Source organism: Panicum virgatum, chromosome 3N (assembly GCF_016808335.1).
Source record: "Panicum virgatum strain AP13 chromosome 3N, P.virgatum_v5, whole genome shotgun sequence".
In the NCBI taxonomy this organism is placed as follows: Eukaryota; Viridiplantae; Streptophyta; class Magnoliopsida; order Poales; family Poaceae; genus Panicum; species Panicum virgatum.
In genome coordinates, this window is record NC_053147.1 from 65,095,420 (window position 1) to 65,111,118 (window position 15,699).

Below are 15,699 nucleotides of genomic sequence, written 5' to 3' on the forward strand. Positions count from 1 at the left end.
CAATGTCACGCAGGACGACTCCTCCCTGACGACCACCCGCTGTGGCCAAGCGGACCTCCGACTCATTGCATGGCAATTGCCAGTTTGCCAACGAAGCTGGCGTGCCGCCGATGTGTGAAGCATCATCCTGTCATCATCGCTTTGACGGGTATGCCTCTTGATAGACCTGCTTCTTGCTGTGGAATGCTGGAAGTCAAACTTGCACCTAACCTCATGTGCCAAGACGAAATGAGTCCGTGCCCCAGTCCCTTATGTTATTTCGGTCGTTGGTCAACTATCCTATCTTCTCAAGACAGAAACTGGGCAATTTATTTGACCAGTCTGCTTGGTTTGACACATCCAGCCTGTTTTAGTCTAGAAAAAATCCAGGTTGTTGTCCTCACTCTTCTTGCTGCTTAATACTCGCATAAGGGCAAAAGCAGAACCCTCGATCTCTTGGCATTTGCATTCACCAAGAAACTATGAGCTGCTGCTTCCCACTGGGAACCATGCTTTGGGTCCTATGCGTCTTGCAGTTCATGTTCCACATGGCAGGTGGCTGCGCAATCGAGGAGAGGATTGCTCTTATGCGCATCAGATCTTCGTTGGTGGAGGCAAACTCTGAAGTTCCTGCTTCTTGGGGACGGAGTGACGACTGCTGCTCCTGGGAAAGGGTCCGATGCAACAACAGCACACGTGTGTCGGGTCTCAACCTCGACTCCGTGTACCAGAGAAAGGATCATACCATTGTACCAGTTGGAGGTCCATGCTGGAATCTCAATTTGACCATATTTTCCTCGTTTCATGAGCTTCAGCAGCTGGATTTATTTTGGAATTCCGCTTGTCTTCATAATTTTGATGGTACGTATGTATAGATCCCTAGACATGAATGTGCTTGACTACTTTTTCCCGTACTTTGTGCCAAAGAACCTTATTCATAATTCATAAGAACTTTTACGGTTTTATCCAGGCCTTCAAGGATTGACTATGCTTCGGTATCTCAACCTCAGCAACAACAGATTGATCGAGAATAATATCTTGGAATCTCTTGGTAAATTGGCTTCTCTTGAAGTCATAAATTTTGAGCGAACCGGTTTGAGCGGTGCTCTTCAGAATATTGGTACAGACATAGCTAATTCATAGCATTCTTGTATGTTGCTCTTGTTTCTTGTCTTTTGGATAGGTGCTTCAGTTGTTTCTATTTATTCTTGTGTTTGTTTGTAGCATGCAGCTTTCAGAAATCTCAACAACTTGCGACATTTGCGTCTAGGATCCAACCGACTCGATGGAAGCATCCCAGCTTCCTTATTTGAGCTTCCTCGCCTTCAATTTTTGCATCTTTCAGAAAATCTCCTTCGAGGACATATACCGGTAAGCTCATCTTCAAATATTCCTTTGTTGCTTCAAACTCTCAAGTTATCAGCAAATAATCTGAATGGGATGTTTGATTTCTTTTGGGTATGAAACTGCTCCATACTAAAGAAGATAGACCACTCGACAAACCTTAAGAACTTACAACTACTGCATTTGAGAACCAATCAATTGAGTGGAAGTATCCCAACATCCTTATTTAAGCTTCTTCAGCTTCAATCTTTGGATCTTTCAGAAAATCTCCTTCAAGGACATATACCGGTAAGCTTGTCTTCAAATGTTCCTTTGTTGCTTCCAACTCTCAAGTTATCAGCAAATAATCTGAATGGGACGTTTGATTTATTTTGGCTATGAAACTGGTCCATACTAAAGAAGATGGACCTCACAGGAACCCTCAAAAACTTGCGAGAACTGTATCTAGGATCCAACCGACTGAATGGTAGCATCCCAACATATTTATTTGATCTTCCACGCCTCGAATACTTGTATCTTTCGGGAAATCTCCTTGAAGGACATATACCTATAATCTCACCTTCGAATCTTTGTTTATCGCTTCAAACTCTCAAGTTAGCAGAAAATAATCTAAATGGAAAGTTCGATTTCTTTTGGCTACGAAACTGTGCCATGCTACAGGAGGTAGATCTATCAAGGAATGCTGAATTAGATATTGATGTGACGTTCCTTACAAGTGTGACTCCATTTCAACTGAGAGCACTAATGCTCTCTGGGTGTAACCTTGACAATACAATCATTTCAGGACCAAATTTATTTGGCACACAACGTCATCTGCAATCCCTTGATCTGTCCAACAACAACTTTTCAGGGAGCTTGCCCAACTGGATGTTTACAAATGAAGCGCCTTTGCTCTATCTGGGTCTTGCACATAACTCGCTAGTAGGATCATTGGATCATCTGATGTGGCAGCAACAATCAAATCTCCGAATGATCAACATATCTATGAACTATTTCACAGGACAGCTTCCAATGGACATCAGCTCAGTATTTCCGAATCTGACAGTTCTCGATGCTTCTGATAATAATATTTCTGGACATTTACCACCATCTCTGTGCAACATTAACGACTTGGAATTTGTGGATCTATCAAACAATAAACTTACAGGAGAGGTGCCATCTTGCTTGTTCACTGAGTGTGGGTCGCGGGATTTCCTGAGGCTCTCGAACAACAATCTGGGGGGTCCGATACTTGGTGGGGCCAATAATAAGTCTATTTGTGGAGGAACAATATATCTTGATAGCAACTATTTTGAGGGACCATTGCCTAACAATTTATCAGGTGAAGTGTCAATCATGGATTTTCATGATAATAAATTGTCAGGTGAACTTGATGTATCATTTTGGAATATTCCTTCATTGGAATTTCTTAGTGTTGCTAGCAACAGTTTAACTGGTCAAATTTATCCAACAATCTGCAAATTGACTAGTCTTAAGTATTTGGATATATCCAATAACGACTTTGAAGGATCTATACCAAACTGCAGCAGTAAGTTAATGTTGTATTTTCTGAACATGTCGAGCAATACCCTCTCAGGATTTCCTAGTTATTTTTTCAATAGCTCCAACGTTGAAGTTCTCGATATAAGGTATAACCGGTTCATGGGCAGTCTTGATTGGATACTACATCTTTATCAAATAAAATTGCTCTTGTTGGGCGGGAATATGTTTGAGGGGCATATCTCTGCAGAACTCTGTCATCTCCAGTACTTGAATATTATTGATATGTCGCAGAACAGACTTTCAGGTTCATTGCCACCTTGCATTGGTGCAATCCCATTTGGATACCATACAGATGATGATGATTTTTTGTCCAATTATTTCTACGATGTGCCCTTTGATGTGTCGCTTTCTAGTATGGATTTGCCGTTGTTTGACGCCATTTATGTCCTCCAAGGCTTCACCTTCTCCACTAAAGGGAACATTTACACATTTAGCCGTGGTTTCTACAATCTCATGTCCGGCATTGACTTATCGGCGAACATGCTATCAGGGGAGATCCCTTGGGAGATAGGGAATCTGAGCCATGTCAAGTCCCTCAATCTATCGCATAATTTCTTTATCGGTCAAATCCCAGCTACCATTGCAAACATGAGCGCTCTAGAAAGCCTGGACTTATCCCATAACGAATTGGGCGGACCTATACCATGGCAACTGACTCAGATGTCATCTTTGGAGGTGTTCTCTGTGGCCTACAACAACTTGTCAGGGTGCATACCAAACTCCGGCCAGTTTAGCTCGTTCAACATGGAGAGCTACCTGGGCAACACAAACCTTCAGAATTCGTCACAGGAGAACCAGTGTTCTCCTGATCTGGGCCCTATGGAAGTAGAAGATGTGGGCGAGGCATCTGATGATCCGGTCCTTTATATTATCTGTGCCGCCTCATTCGTATTGGCATTCTGGGCAACTGTTGTGTTCTTGTTCTGCCTTCCATTTGGACAGCGTGTGATGCTTCAGCTATAGTTCATCACAACTGTTGTTGTGCAGGTGCAACCAATGTTTTTCTTTTTATTCTAGTTATGTGTAGCGATAAAGCCAAGTTTTCTTACGTTTTGAATCTCTCCATCACATTGTACCCTTTTAACTTCTGTTCTAAGATGAATGTATCGGACCGTACAATTCAACAGTATGGAGTAGCATTCTGAAATATTATCTGTAAGTACATTGCCTTACATGATAGAAATTTTGTGTTTCGGCCGCGATGTGAGCACAGCATTTTTGTGAGTGCAGAAACACCACTATGGAGAACTCTTCTGTACCCTGTACAAATGTTACGCTCCACACTGGAGCCCCAAAGCCCCACCTCGCAGCACTCCTCTCACGTCTGTTCTCCTCTCAATGTCATGCAGGACTCCTCCCGACCCTGACGACCACGAGCCGTGCCCAAGCGGACCTCCGAGGCTCCGACTCATTGCATGGCAATTGCCAGTTTACCAACGAAGCTGGCGTGCCGCCGAAGTGTGAAGCATCATCCTGTCATCATCACTTTGACGGGTACGCCCCTTGATTGACCTGCTTCTTGCTGGGGAAGACTGGGAGTCAAACTTGCACCTAACCTGATGTGATGTGCCAAGACGAAATGAGTCCGTGCCCCAGTCCCTTTATCTCGGTCGTCGGTCAACTATCCTATCTTCCCACGACAGAAACTGTGCGATTTATTTGATCACACATGTTGACTGCATGCCGGCCGGTCTGCTTGTTTTGACACATCCAGGCTGTTTTAGTCTAGAAAAAGTCCAGGATGTTGTCCTCGCTCTTCTTGCCACTTAGGTCTCGCTTAGTTGCGCTGTTTAAAATTTTTGAAAAATCATCTTCCTACATTTGAAGTACTAAACATAGACTAATCACAAAATAAATTATAGAACTCGTCTGTAAATCGCGAGACGAATCTAATGGGTCTAACTAATCCATCATTAGAGGTTGTTTACTGAGCATTACTGTAACAATTTAGCGTCTAATTACAGTCTAATTAGGTTCATTAGATTCGTCTCGCGATTTACAGGCAAACCGTACAATGCGTTTTTTATTTCGTCTAGATTTAAGTCTCCATGCAGGTGCTGGAATTTTTTTTTGGAATTTTGAACTTTGCAACTAAACAAGGGCTTAATACTCGCATAAGGGAAAAAGCAGAACCCTCGATCTCTTGGCATTTGAACTGATACTTTCCAATGGTAACCATGCTTTGGGTCCTCTGCATTTTGCAGTGCATGTTTCACATGCCAGTGGCAGGTGGCTGCAACGTCGAGGAGAGGATTGCTCTTATGCGCATCAGATCTTCGTTGCTGGAGGCAAACTCTGAAGTTCCTGCTTCATGGGGACAGAGTGGCGACTGCTGCTCCTGGGAAAGGGTCCGATGCAACAACAGCAAAAGAGTATCAGATCTCAACCTCTACTCTATGTATTTTCCCCAATAAAACTCCACCCCTGAAGGTCAAGCAACTGTTGACGCTGAAGGTTGCTCGAACTGGAACCTAAGTCTCACCATCTTTTCTTGGTTTCATGAGCTTCAGCTGCTAGATTTATCTTCAAATTTCGCTTGTTTCCAAGATTTTGACGGTATGTAGCTTCCTTCCCATGCATACCTTATTCATAAAAAACTTCTCGTCCAGTGCTTTGTATCATAGAACCTTATTCATGTATCATAGTTCATAAAAACTTCTCAGGTCTTCAAGGAGTGACTAAGCTTCGGTATCTAGACTTAAGTGACAACAGTTTGACTGGGAATAATATCTTTGAATCTCTCGGTAAATTGCCTTCTCTTGAAGTCATAAACATCCATTCAAGCAGTATGAGTGGTGCTCTTCAGGATTCAGGTTAGCAATATGTAACTTCAGGTATCCTTTTGTGTTGGCTTTGTTCGTTATTATTGTATTGAATGTATGCATCATGTGACAGCTTTCAGAAATCTTAAGAAACTGAGAAAATTGCACCTGGGATCAAACCAACTGAACGGAAGCATACCACCGTCCTTGTTTGAGCTCGCACGCCTTGAATACTTGGATCTTTCAGGAAATCTCCTTCGACAAAACAATAGCTCAAATGCCTACAGATAAATCTCCAGAACCGGATGGCTTCAATGGCCTTTTCTTCAAGAAGTGTTGGCACATAATTAAAGAGGACATATATGATCTTTGCAATGAATTCTTTGCTGGAAATCTTGATCTGAAGGCCATCAACAGCTCATTCATCACCCTAATTCCTAAATGTAATAATCCAAACTCTGTCAATGATTTCAGGCCCATCTCCCTCCTAAACTCAATTTTGAAGCTATTGACCAAGATCATGTCTGATCGGCTACAAAGAGTTATTATTCCTCTAGTCCATCAAAATCAATATGGATTCATAAAAAATAGGACAATACAGGATTGTCTTGCCTGGTCATTTGAGTACATTCACCAATGCCAATACTCCAAACAAGAAATTATCATTCTTAAGCTTGATTTTGAGAAGGCTTTTGACACAATTGAGCACAGCACCATCTTGTGCATGCTGCATCACCTCGGTTTCACATCTACCTGGTGCAACTGGGTTAAAAGAATCTTGGACACAGGCACCTCGGCTATCCTCTTAAATGGAACTCCTGGGAAAGAATTTCAATGCAAAAGGGGGGTTAGGCAGGGAGATCCCTTATCACCTCTCCTATTTGTCATTGCTGCTGAATTGCTCCAATATATTGTGAACAAAGCTCACTCCCAAGAGATTTTCAGTCTTCCAATACCATGCTCAGCTTCCAATGACTTCCCTATTATTCAGTACACGGATGATACTATCATGGTAATAAAAGCCTCGGAAAGAGAACTATTCTGCTTGAAAGGAATTCTTGAGGGTTTCTCACAATCAACTGGCCTCAGAGTAAATTACCAGAAATCTTGTTTGGTGCCTCTAAACCTCAGCCAAGAGAAAGCATCTAGTCTCACTAGAGTTTTTGGTTGTCAACTTGGATCCCTTCCCTTCACTTATCTGGGTTTACCACTTGGAACCACAAAGCCCAGAATAAACGATTTCGCCCCCCTTATGAATCAAATGGAGAGAAGGCTAACTGCTACAACCACATTCCTTGGACTTGCTGGCAAAGTTGAACTCACAAAATCAGTATTCTCAGCACTTCCTACATACACAATGTGCACCTTGAAGATCCCATTAGGAGCAGTAGAAAATATGGATAGAGTAAGAAGGGACTGCCTATGGAGAGGTACTAATGTAAATGATAGAAAGAAACCTCTGGTGGCATGGAAAAAGGTACATCGACCAAAGGCGAAGGGAGGACTTGGAGTCATAAACTTAAGAAGCCAAAATACAGCCTTGCTCTTAAAACATTTAGATAAATTCAACAATAAAAGGGACATTCCATGGGTCAAACTCATCTGGAGTACCTATTATGCAGATGGTACAATTCCTCATGCAGCCCGGGAGGTTGGTTCATTTTGGTGGAAAGATTTGTTGAAGCTATGTGACCAATTCAGAGGTGTGGTTACATGTACGGTGGGAGATGGAAAAAGTGTTCTTTTCTGGTTAGATGTTTGGAATAACAGGCTCCTAAAGGACTCACTTCCAAGGCTCTTTAGCTTTGCAAAAAACCAGAATATATCGGTGGCACAATTCCTGCAAACCAACACTATAGAAGAGCAATTCTACACACCATTATCAATGGAAGCCTACCAAGAGTTTGAAGAACTTCAAAGCATCATCCAGGGAATACAAGTATCAGTAGATCGACAAGACACCTGGCACTACATATGGGGTTCCAACAAATATTCCTCCAAGAAGTTCTATAACTTTCAATTTAGAAACATCAAGCCACCAGACCCTTTTCTCTGGATATGGAAGTCCAAATGCAGCAACAAGTTGAGAGTCTTTTGTTGGCTTCTTTTAATGGACAGATTAAACACAAAGAACCTATTGAGAAGAAGGAGTTTTCATATCAATGGAGGAAATTATAGTTGTGTAATGTGTAATGAAAACATTGAAGAAACAGCATTTCACTTGTTCTTCAACTGCAACTTTGGTAGAGCTTGCTGGGGCAAGATTGGCATGCAATGGAATCAGAACCTTCCATTCTTCAGAATGATGAAGACAGCTCAAGAATTAAACAACAACAGTTTCTTCATGGAGATTTTTATTATAGCTTGCTGGAATATATGGAAACAGAGGAATGCTTTAATATTTGAGGGCATCAGGCCATCCATCAACTCATGGACCTTCCACTTCATTGAGGAGGCCAAGTTACAATCTCACAGATTAAAAGATAACAGTAGAGAGGACTTTCTAAATTGGGTCAATTCTGTACAGTAGCTACCATGTGTAGCATCTGAAGTTGTTTTTTTAATGAGGATCATGCCATCCCCATGCTTTGTACAGCTTTTTACTTATTTTTATTAATATTAATATACTACCACAGTGGGGGTCTCCCCTGCTGTACAGTTCAAAAAAAAAGGACACATACCTATAACCTTATCTTCAAATCTTTCTTCGTCACTTCAAACTCTCAAGCTATCAGCAAACAATCTAAATGGAACGTTTGATTTCTTTTGGCTACGAAACTGCACCATGCTTAAGAACATAGACCTGTCAAGGAATGCTGATTTGGCTATTGATGTGAAGTTCTGGGGATATGTGCCAAAATTTCAACTGAGAAAACTAATGCTCTCTGGATGTAACCTTGACACCAGCATCATTGCTGGACCGAATTTCCTTGGCACACAACTTCATTTGCAAATCCTTGATTTGTCTAACAACAACTTGGCAGGAAGCCTACCCGACTGGATCTTTAGAAATGAAGCGAGTCTAGTTTATCTGGACCTTGCAAATAACTCACTGGTAGGATCATTAAATCTGATGTGGCAACGCCAATCAAATCTTCAAATGGTCAACATATCTAAGAACCGGTTTGTTGGGCAGTTGCCAACAAACATCAGCTCAGTGTTTCCGAATCTGACAGTTCTAGATGCTTCTTACTGTTGGAGAGAATAATTGTGTCTATTCCTCAAAATCCTAAAAGGATAATATATATAGTTCCTATACATGGGTCTCTAGATGGGCCTTTATACATAAGCTCACATATACACCAACACCTCCCCCGCAGTCTGAACTACCGGCGCAGCAGTGTTCAAGACTGGACAACAACAAGAAAGCCAACCCCCCTCCCCCGTAGTCTGAACAACTATCGCAGCGGTGTTCAAAACTAGGCAAGAAGAAAGTACAAAGGGCAAACACCCCCCGCAGCCACAACTAGCCACCTGCTACGTTGAGGCTGGAGCAAAACTCCGAGAAGGTCGAGGAGGGCAGTCCCTTGGTGAAGATGTCGGCATACTGGGAGGTTGTTGGGACATGAAGTACCCGAACATCGCCGATGGCGACCCTGCCGCTTGGACGACTAGGAGACCAGGTTGCCGCCCAGAAAGACGGCGTAGCCGGAAGTGGAGCGGCGAGTGTCCGGACAGCCAGCCCAGTCAGCGTCGGTGTAGACAACCAGCTCAGCAGAGGACGAGTGGTGAAGAACCAGGCCGAGGTCCACAGTGCCTCGGACGTAGCGGAGGAGACGCTTCAGCGTAGCAAGGTGTGACTCCCGGGGATCGTGCATATGGAGACAGACCTGCTGAACAGCGTAAGTGAGGTCCGGCCTGGTGAAGGTGAGGTACTGCAAGGAACCGGCCAGACTCCGGTAGGCAGTAGGATCAGCCACTGGATCCCCCATGTCAGCAGGCAGCTTCGCCTGAATGTCGACAGGAGTGGAGCAGGGCTTGCAATCAGTCATCCCAGCCCGCTCCAGAATGTCAAGTGTGTACTGCCGCTGGTGAAGGAGAAGACTAGACGGGCGAGGCTCAACAGTGACGCCCAAGAAGTGGTGGAGCTGACCAAGATCCTTCATAGCAAACTCCTGTTGCAGAGAGGAGATGGCGCGCTGAAGCAACTGCTGACTGGAGGCTGTGAGCACAATATTATCAACATAGAGCAGCAGATAGGCAGTTTCATCCCCACGGCGGTAGATGAAGAGAGACGTGTCAGACTTGGCCTCGGTGAACCCCAATGTCAGCAAGAACGTAGCGAATCGAGAATACCGAGCCCGAGGAGCCTGCTTCAGACCATAGAGAGACTTGTTGAGCCGGCAGACCATGTCCGGACGACTGGAGTCCACAAATCCTGCTGGCTGAGAGCAGTAGACTGTCTCTGACAGAGTGCCATGAAGAAACGCATTCTTCACATCTAGCTAGTGCACAGGCCAAGAGCGAGAGAGCGCAAGCGAGAGGACTATGCGCACAGTAGCAGGCTTCACCACTGGACTGAAGGTCTCATCATAGTCCACACCAGGCCGCTGGGTGAAACCCCAGTGAACCCAGCGAGCCTTGTAGCGCTCCAGTGTGCCGTCAGTCTGACGCTTATGCATCCAGATCCACTTGCCTGTGACCACATTGCCACCAGACGGACGCGGCATGAGGTCCCACATCTGGTTAGCAAGAAGAGCCGCGTACTCCTCTTCCATCACGCGACGCCAGTGAGGATCTGCCAAGGCGTCGCGGACAGAGGAGGGTACCGGTGAGATCCGCGGCTCTCCCTCGGTGGCGGAGAGAGTCGCGGCCTGAGACGCCATCTGCCGAGTCACCATGGGATGGATATGTTGAGGATCCCGATGGACGACTGGCGGGTGGTACACCGCCGGCTCGACTCGAGAGCGAGGCGGCGGCGGCGACGGCTCTGGTGTAGGTGTTGCAGGAGCCTTTGGAGCCAGAGGCGGCGCCGGTGTCGGCACCGAATGATACCAGTACACCTGCACCGGCTGAGCGTACCGCGGCGGCGTCGGTGCCGGCACCGAATGACGCTGGTACACTTGCACCGGCTGAGCGTACCGCGCAGGTGTAGGGGGAGGCACCGAGGCCACGCGTGGCACAGCAGGAGACCCCGGGGCCACACACGGCACGACAGGAGGTCCGGGGGCCGCGCGTGGCACGACCGCGGGCACCGGGGCCGCGCTCGGTGCAGCAGGTGTCACCGGAAGCGGTGCCGGTGCACCGGGAGAACCTGCAGGGAAAGGACAAACAGGTAATGGTGGCTGAACCATCGGGTCAGTTGGAAACAGTGACTCCAGCTCGGGGTCAGGAGAAGGTGTGGAGGAGGTGGAGTAGGGGAAATCCGAATCGTCAAACACGATGTGTCGGGAGATCAGGACGCAGCGAGAGGTGAGGTCAAAGTATCGGTACCCCTTGTGGTCAGGGGAGTACCCAAGGAACACACAACGAGTCAAGCGGGGCGCCAGCTTGTGAGAAGCGGTGGCGGAGGTGTTAGGGTAACACGCACACCCGAAGACCCGAAGGTGGTCGTAGCGAGGAGGGGTACCAAAAAGAGTGTGGTGTGGAGTGGGAGCCGGAGAAGCAGTGGACGGAAGACGGTTAAGCAAGTAGGTGGCAGTGTGGAGGCCCTCAGCCCAGAAGCACGGGGGCAGAGAGGCCTGGATCAGAAGGGTGCGCACGACGTCGTTCGTCGTTCGAATCATCCGCTCAGCCTTGCCATTCTGAGGAGAGGTATACAGACAAGACATACGCAGTTGAACACCCCGAGAGAGGAAGAAGGAACGGGAGGTGGAGTTATCGAACTCCAGCCCGTTGTCACACTGGACGGCCTTAATGGTGAGGCCGAACTGAGTGGACACCCAGGCAAAGAAGTGAAGGAGGGTGGGGAAGGTCTCAGACTTGGCGCGCAAAGGAAAAGTCCATGAGTAGTGAGAAAAATCATCAACCACCACCAGATAATATTTATAATCCGACATGCTGAGTACAGGAGATGTCCACAGATCACAGTGAACAAGATCAAATGCACGCGCAGCATACGAAGAATAAGAAGAAAAAGGAAGTCTGACATGACGACCTAACTGGCACGCATGACAAAGGTGCTCAGCAGGAGTCCGAGTACATGAAACATCAGTACTACAACCTAGCTGAGCCAAAACGTCGCAGTCGGGGTGACCAAGCCGGCGGTGCCAGGTGGTGGAAGACGGCATCACGACAAAAGCAGCAGATGAAGAAGAAGTTGAAGGCGGAGCAGCGGAAGCAGGAAGACGAAGGGTGTAAAGGGGCCCCGAGCTGTCACATCGGAGGAGCGGACGCCGTGAAGCCGAATCCTTCATAGTAAGACCAGATGAGTCAAATTCAATGGAACAAGAATTGTCAGCAGTAAACTAGCGAATGGAAAGAAGGTTGTGAACTATCTGAGGTGCAACAAGGACGTTGGGAAGACGAAAGGAGCTAGGAGCAGAACCCACGGCAGTGACAGGGAGACAAGACCCATCACCAACCATGATAGAAGAAGGACAAGAGGGGTGCGGGGGTCGGACAGAAGAGAGGATACCGGCATCTGGGGTGGTGTGGAAGGAGGCACCCGAGTCGGCGATCCACTCGGTGCTGATCGGCGGCGTCAGTCCCATGGTGCTGAAGGACTACGCCAGAGCGGCCTGGTCCCACCCGTAGCCAGGTCGGCTGCTGACTAGGTGGCGCGAAGAGGGGAGCAGCACCGGTGAAGATGGCCGACGGCTGGAGCTGAGGACGAGGCCCCCCCGGATCCTGGAAGGGCCACATTGAGATGCGCCCTGACCATGGGTTGCTGAAGGATGGCCAGGGCGTATCTCCAGGAGCAAGAGCAGAAGCGGGAGCCGCTGGCGGAGTCGGCGCGCCCCGACGGCCCCCACCACCACCACCCCGTCCCCCCAGCCGACTACGTCCACGGCCGCCCCACCTCCGGCCTGCCAGGCGGGAGTAGCACCAAGGAGGGAGGTGGCAGGAGCGGCGGAGGAAGCCGGTGGAGCAGCAACGAGCGCGGTGGGGGTGGACGAGGACGATCCGGGCGCGAGACCCCTGGTGATCTCCTCGAGGGTGAGGTCGTCTCGGACCTGCAGGAAGGAGGAGAAGGGTCGCTGGCGGGTGATCCATGTCTTCAGGCGGTCATAGGTGCTGCTCAGGCCGTGCACGACATTGAGCACCAAGACCCTATCAGACATCGGACACCCGAGGTCGTGAAGAGCATCAGCCATGCCCTTCATCCACCGGCAGAACTCACCGACGGAGAGGTCCCCCTGCTCGAAGGTGCGGAAACTAGCGGGGAGCTGGAGAGCGCGGAACTCGGCGTTGCCAAGGAACTGCCCCTCGAGCGCCACCCAGGCCTGTCGCGCGGTGGCGCCGTGGGTCCGAACGAGGTCCTGAAGATCTAGGGAGATGGTCCCAAAGTTCTAGGACATGGCGATGCTGTCAAGGCGCAGCCACACCACATCCCGCACGTCGATCAGCGTGTCGAGGAGGACATGGTTATCGAGGGTGTAGTGGCGGAGGCGAGGAGGACCTGGTCCCGCTAGCGTCCGTAGGAGGAGGACGTGGGGTCGAGGAGGACGGTGACCAGGGCCCTGATGTCCTGGACACCGGCGGCCTGAAGGTGGAGCTGGGCAACAGTGAAGTCGGTCGGGTCATGCCGGGGTCCAGATCCATAGGGCAGGGCCTAGTGGGAAGAGGAGGCGGCGTGCTCGACGAAGGGGACGGCGGGCCGCGGGCCGGGGAGAAGGATGTAGTGCTCCGCCTCAGTGACCCAGCGAGCGAGAGCGTCGACCGTGGCGCGCTCGCGCTCCCAAGCGAGGGCAGCCACGCGGACCCGCTCCTGGGCCGCCGCGGCCTCTGACTTGGCGGCGAGGAGGGCCGCGGTAAGAGCGGTGTCGGCCTGCTGCCCACGGAGTGCGGCGGCGGTGAGCGGTGCATTCTCGGGCGGCATCCCGGGCCCAGGCCATGCGGGAGAAGCCTCAGGAAGGGCGGCGTCGGCAGCGGGCTGCTTGCCAGCCACGACAGCGGCACGATGGGCTACAGCGGTGGCAGCGGCGGCGACGGGATCGGCGGTCGGCTGCAGGGGGCCCTGCGCAACCCCCGCGCCCCCAGCGCCCGCGGCCCCTGCTGCCGGGTTGGGCTGCTGCAGGGGCAGCAGCGGCACCTGCAGGGTAGCGCCAGCCCCCACGACAGGGGCGTGCTGCTGCAGGGGTGGCGGCGGCGCCCGCAGGGGCGGATCGGCCGGATCGGGCCCCGGCGGCATCGGATCGGCGCCCCACGCACCAACCACACCCCCTGCACCCGTGGGCAGGGGCGTGAGCACGGCAAAGGTGGCGGCGGCCGGGACGGCAGCGCCCCCCCGCGGAGCTCCCCGCGCCCGCCATGCCCACGGGCACGCCGGCGGCAGCTGCGTTAGGGCTCAGGCAGCCCCAGGCGGCGGCGGCGGCGGCAGGGGACGGAGCAGCGGGCCAGGCGGCGGTTGAAGCGGCGGCCCAGGCAGCGCGCAAAGCAGAGGAAGGGAGGGGAGGGAAGGAGGAGAGGGGAAGGGGGGGGGGGGAGGAGGCCGGCGGCGCCGGCGGCCGGCCAGCCATGGCCGGCGGCGGCGGCTGCTACGGGCTGGGATGGGAGGGAGAGAGAGAGAGAGAGGAGGAAACCCTAGGCTAATGATACCATGTTTTCTCTTTGATTTTGTATTGGAGAGAATAATTGTGTCTTTTTCTCCAAACCCTAGAAAGGTGGGATATATAGTTCCTATACATGGGCCTCTAGATGGGCCTCTATACATGAGGTCACATATACACCAACACTTACAAAAGTATTTCTAGAGATTTGCAGCCATCTCTGTGCAACATTAGCAGATTGGCATATATGGACCTATCAAACAATAAACTTACAGGAGAGGTGCCACCTGGCTTGTTCACTAATTGTTCTGAACTGAAAATCTTGAAGCTCTCAAATAACAATCTTGGTGGTACAATACTTAGCGGGGTTAGGAATTTGTCCTTTATATCAGCAATATACCTTGCTAGCAACAATTTTGAAGGAGCACTTCCTAACTATCTATCCGGTCATCTGGAAATCATGGACCTGCATGATAATAAGTTGTCTGGTGAACTCGACGTTTATTCTGGAATCTTTCTTCATTGCAAGTTTTGAGTGTTGCTATCAATAGCTTAGCCGGTGAAATTTACCCAACAATTTGCAAATTAACTGGTCTTTAGGTTTTAGATATGTCAGCCAACAGCTTTGCAGGGTCACTACCAAACTGTAGTAGCAAGTTAACACTGCATTTTCTGAATATGTCGAGCAATACGCTCTCAGGCTTCCCTAGCTGTTTTTTCGATAGCTCCATTGTTACAGTTTTGGATCTGAGATATAACCAGTTCAAGGGCAGCCTTGATTGGATACAACATCTTCCTCAAATAAAGTTGCTCCTACTGGGAGGGAATATGTTTGAGGGGCAGATCCACCCAAACTTGAGCCATCTCCAGTACTTGAATGCCATTGACTTGTCGCACAACAGACTTTTGGGTTCATTACCATCTTGTATTGGCGGAATGTCGTTTGGATACCAATTTGATTACCTTGATTTTTGGCCCTCAGTCTATTATCTTGACTTTGGAGTGGGGTTATCTAATATGGATATTGATGATCCATCTTTCATGTATAAGGGAAACTCTACACATACGGTCAGAGTTTCTTCAATCTGATGCTTGGCATCGACTTATTGTAGGACCGAGAAATGCGACCAGAGGGGGGGGGGGGTGAATGGGAGCCGATGAAAAATTATTGCGATCGAAAACTCGGCTAAGTCCCAACGAACACCCCCTACCCCAGAGTCCTAGGCGTAGTGCAGAGCAGCTACAGAGGAGCTACACTAACACAAAACAAGCCTAGGAACAAACATGATCAAGCGCGGAAGAAAAACGCGAAGAAGCAGCACAAAACCAGCAAGGTATATATCATCGGTTGATCCGACGCTCACAGAATTGTGTGCGTCGGTTAAACCGATGATATAGGGCCTGCAGCACTGAAAAACAAT

At 49.1% G+C, this 15,699-nt stretch overlaps 2 protein-coding genes across 9 annotated transcripts; both read left to right on the plus strand.

The window, feature by feature from the left end:
- Positions 1–56: 56 nt before the first annotated feature.
- LOC120666778 (receptor-like protein 1) lies at positions 57–4,344 on the plus strand. Of its 8 annotated transcripts, XM_039946708.1 has the most exons (6): positions 57–840; positions 950–1,099; positions 1,211–1,350; positions 1,462–1,611; positions 1,723–3,852; positions 4,215–4,344. In XM_039946708.1, the coding sequence occupies exons 1-5, from the start codon at positions 462–464 to the stop codon at positions 3,826–3,828; spliced, it is 2,925 nt and encodes a 974-aa protein (XP_039802642.1). In that variant the 5' UTR covers positions 57–461; the 3' UTR covers positions 3,829–3,852; positions 4,215–4,344. The 8 variants fall into 8 exon arrangements, with proteins under 8 accessions (XP_039802642.1, XP_039802641.1, XP_039802643.1 ...); XM_039946707.1 differs by lacking the exon at positions 4,215–4,344 and having other exon boundaries at positions 1,723–3,991; XM_039946709.1 differs by lacking the exon at positions 4,215–4,344 and having other exon boundaries at positions 1,726–3,991.
- Positions 4,345–5,010: 666 nt separating this feature from the next.
- LOC120666784 (receptor-like protein 1) lies at positions 5,011–15,325 on the plus strand. Its single transcript, XM_039946723.1, has 5 exons — positions 5,011–5,421; positions 5,529–5,678; positions 5,761–5,886; positions 8,297–8,815; positions 14,464–15,325. The coding sequence occupies exons 2-5, from the start codon at positions 5,654–5,656 to the stop codon at positions 14,811–14,813; spliced, it is 1,020 nt and encodes a 339-aa protein (XP_039802657.1). The 5' UTR covers positions 5,011–5,421; positions 5,529–5,653; the 3' UTR covers positions 14,814–15,325.
- The last annotated feature ends 374 nt before the right edge of the window (positions 15,326–15,699 follow it).

Bases quoted from the DNA above. Each gene is read 5' to 3' on its own strand.
- LOC120666784 (XM_039946723.1), top strand. From the start codon at position 5,654: ATGAGTGGTGCTCTTCAGGATTCAG. The intron at 5,679-5,760 runs GTTAGCAATATG...ATCATGTGACAG, and splicing joins TGGTGCTCTTCAGGATTCAG to CTTTCAGAAATCTTAAGAAA. The intron at 8,816-14,463 runs CTTACTGTTGGA...TATACACCAACA, and splicing joins TCTGACAGTTCTAGATGCTT to CTTACAAAAGTATTTCTAGA.
- LOC120666778 (XM_039946708.1), top strand. From the start codon at position 462: ATGAGCTGCTGCTTCCCACTGGGAACCATGCTTTGGGTCCTATGCGTC. The intron at 1,100-1,210 runs GTACAGACATAG...TGTAGCATGCAG, and splicing joins CGGTGCTCTTCAGAATATTG to CTTTCAGAAATCTCAACAAC. The intron at 1,351-1,461 runs GTAAGCTCATCT...TCCATACTAAAG, and splicing joins TCCTTCGAGGACATATACCG to AAGATAGACCACTCGACAAA.